The sequence below is a fragment of the Nannospalax galili genome, unplaced genomic scaffold (genome assembly GCF_000622305.1).
Source record: "Nannospalax galili isolate Female #2095 unplaced genomic scaffold, S.galili_v1.0 scaffold2241, whole genome shotgun sequence".
NCBI lineage: Eukaryota > Metazoa > Chordata > Mammalia > Rodentia > Spalacidae > Nannospalax > Nannospalax galili.
This window is the reverse complement of record NW_008344288.1, coordinates 256,916-260,112: the sequence shown is the minus strand read 5'-3', so window position 1 is coordinate 260,112 and position 3,197 is coordinate 256,916. Positions and strand designations below refer to the sequence as shown.

The window sequence follows — 3,197 nt, the reverse complement described above, 5'->3', positions numbered from 1 at the left end:
GGAGGGGGGGGGAGGGGCTCAAGGGGTTCTCACCGATCCTGAGGATCTACAGCAGTTCTAATGGTTGCTGTGGGGAGGGAGACAAATTAGTGTTGTAGCCACTGGTAAGGTGCCTTTGTAAATAAGCCTTCACCATGTTCCTGTAAACAACCTTAATTAAACTCACACACACACAAAAAATGAAAGGGGGGGTTAGATGTGAACAACGGGATCAGCAGGGCTGGAGGAGGGGAATGAAAAATACTATCCTTGCAATTTTGACATTACAGTAACTTTCCACATAAGTACTATAGGAGACCTTAAGCTGCCTCCTCAAGGAAAATAGGCATCGGTTCTTGAGATAACCCAGGGAAACGAACTGCTTCAGCTAATTTGAGTACCTGGTGAAAAAGGTCCAAACCACAAGATAAAGTTTGGACTTGACAACTCATTCTGATGTTCACGGTAGGTCTTTGCCAGCCAAGCGTTTGAGGAAATGAATTACGGAGGATGGCGGGGCTTCAGGTAGCACAAGAACTCTCAAATTTTAGAAAGGGATAAGGGGAGCAAGCCATCCACAAAAAGTTCAATTATTCAATACTATGAGAAGAGCTAAAATTCAGCACAGTCCACCAGCCTCAAAGCTGAACTGCTGAGAAAGCCCAATAGAATTCAAACCCGTGGAATAATTAATCCGAACATCTAAGGACAAGTAAAAAACACTACGTCTCTTCTAGTCCCAATTTTTCGCGTGGCCAGTTTTCCCAAGCCCAGAAAGCCTGTTGATTCATAGGCAAGCCCAGCTCACACGCTCGGGTGGTGCTGCGCTAGGAAGGACTTGGCGACCGAGCTCACCACCCGGCTTTCCTCTCCTCCCGCAGAGAAGGGACGGTCAGGGCCCCCCTTCTTCCCGCAAGCCACCCCAATGCCTCTTCCCCTACGGGTCCAGGTCTCGGGGTCCGGCTCGCCACCTGCCCCACGCGGGAAACGCACTGTCTGAGCTGAATTTTACCTGCCTGAGGGCCGCCGGTTCTGCGGGGCGCTATGCCCCCACGGAAGAAAATGGAGTCGGTGAACCGAGACTAGGAAAGGAGAGTCCAGACACACCGCACGGCCCCGCCGCCGCCGCGTGAGCGTGCTACGTCACTTCCGGCTCCCTGTCATTGGGAGTGGGCGGGCCACTGCTTGCTCACATCTGCCCCCTATCTCTGGGACTGTCGTCCTGCGTGTGCGAAGGCTTGAACGTCCTTCGGGTGCGCAGAGCCCCCAGGACAAGCGGGGGCCCGAAGGCTCCGCGGCCCTGCCTGTTGTTTACGCCGCTCTAGCCAGGGGAACAATAGATTCAGGTTAAGGTTTCTTCACTTCCTTCTCGCCGTCGTTCCGCCTACGGCTTCCGGTTCCGGGGAAGGGTCAAGTTTTCTTGGCCACTTAGGGGCTCTCGGATCCAGGATGGCTGTCGTGCAGCTTCTGTTGTTGGGTGGTTTTTGGAGCGCTGTGGGAGCGTCCAGTATGGCTGTCGTTACTTGCGGCTCCGTGGTGAAGCTTCTCAATACGCGCCATAACGTCCGACTGCACTCTCATGACGTGCGCTATGGGTCAGGTACTGAGCAGGACCGCCGGCTTCGGGTGGGCTGGGGTAGCTAGGTGAGCCCCGAAGGGGGTGGAGCCTCAAGTGGGGGCGTGGTCTTGGAGAACTAGGGGTAGTGGGGTAGAGGACGACGGAGCGGCTGAGGAAACTTAATTAGCTTCTCTTTGACGAGCTATGTCCCACGTAATGTTACATTTGTATTTTTAAATTTTTAATGTTCTGTTGAGGTAGATGCAGTTAGTCTCATTTTACAGGTGAAGAAATGGGTGCAAAGATGTTGCTTAAAGCCTTCCAACTAGTACTGACACAGCCAGGGTTTAATCTAAGTCTATCCAGGTCCAAAACCTGCTTTTAAATTCTGTGGACTGCCACCATTCCCTGCTGGAGAGACACGTAGGTACGTAGATAAATGCTGAATCTCTGAAATCTTAAACTCCGAGAGCTCACACTCTTTGATTACAACCCTTTGTTGTAAACAACTTTTCTCATAATTTTTGTCTCCCTTTTACTTAGCCATAACTTTCTTGTAAAGAGCTTACGTGGTGGCAGGCATTGCAGAGGAAAGACTCATTTTTATCATGTGAAGTTAAAATGCTTAGCTATTTGTAGGCTTATTCATTCAGCATTGATATAATGAGCTCCTAATGTGTGTCTATTCTAGAACAGGAGATACAGTAGTAAATAAAACAGTAAAAACAGACAAATACCAGGCATGGTGGCACAGGTCTGTAATCCCAGCACTCAGGAAACTGAGCTAGGAGGATTGTGAATTCAAGGTTAGGCTGGACTGCTATTGAATTCCTATCTCAAAATAAGAAAAGTTCAAGGACTGGGTAATTAATTAGTGGTAGATCACTTGCCAAGAATTGAAAGACCCTGGGTTTGGGGGGAGCGGGGGTATAAAGTAATGAAAAAGAAGTTCAGCATCAGATATATCCAAGATAATTTGAATGGCTGATGATACTATTTGTTAAGAGAGGAAGGAGTTCTCTGAGGTGGATTACTCTGTGGTTCATAATTCCCAAACCTGTCAGACCAGTTAAGTCCAGAAAATGTATTGTCATTATTGGGATAGCTTTATTTAGTAAATACCTACTATATGCCAGGCTTATTACGTTGTAATTTAATCTAGTTTCCTGCTTTGGAGTTGGAAAGAGACCTACCAAACTTCAAATTTCTATAGGTGCTTCTGATGTTGGAACCAGATTTAATCTGGAGCTCAGGAGAAGGATATATGATACAGAGTTAGATATGACATTCTTTTTTGTTTGTTTGTTTTTTTGAGACAGGGTCACCCTGTAGCTCTACCTGGCCTGGAACTCTATGTAGACTAGGCTGGCCTCAAACTCACAGAGATCCGCCTGCCTTTGCCTCCCAAGTGCTGGAATTAAAGGTGTGTGCCACCATGCCCAGCATGACATTCTTTTTTTAAAAAAATATTTTATTTATTATTATTAATTTTTAGTTATTTAATAACCACACACTTAGAAAAAACATTTCATTACATCAGCATTGACATATTCAATAACAATTTTCTGAGCTAGGATGCATCTCTTACAAAACTGGCTGTACATTTTTAGGTTTACAGTTGAATTATTACAGTTATACAATATTGTACTCAGTATAAGCC

The 3,197-nt window shown here is 46.5% G+C and overlaps 2 protein-coding genes across 6 annotated transcripts in view; one reads left to right on the top strand and one right to left on the bottom strand.

Moving 5' to 3' along the window:
- Supt6h (SPT6 homolog, histone chaperone and transcription elongation factor) overlaps positions 1-1,309 on the bottom strand; it is a 40,478-nt gene extending 39,169 nt beyond the window's left edge. For 3 of the 4 annotated variants that reach the window (XM_008840600.2, XM_017800000.2, XM_008840599.3), the window contains exon 1: positions 992-1,309. The gene's annotated coding sequence lies outside the window, so the exon portion shown is untranslated. The remainder of the gene's footprint in view (positions 1-991) is intronic. The other variant, XM_029567146.1, reaches the window with a different exon arrangement.
- A 55-nt stretch (positions 1,310-1,364) lies between these two features.
- Sdf2 (stromal cell derived factor 2) overlaps positions 1,365-3,197 on the top strand; it is a 13,455-nt gene continuing 11,622 nt past the window's right edge. The window contains exon 1 of one of the 2 annotated variants that reach the window (XM_029567147.1): positions 1,365-1,579. In XM_029567147.1, coding sequence (XP_029423007.1) covers positions 1,429-1,579 — 151 coding nt within the window. In that variant the 5' untranslated portion in view covers positions 1,365-1,428. The remainder of the gene's footprint in view (positions 1,580-3,197) is intronic. The other variant, XM_008840598.3, reaches the window with a different exon arrangement.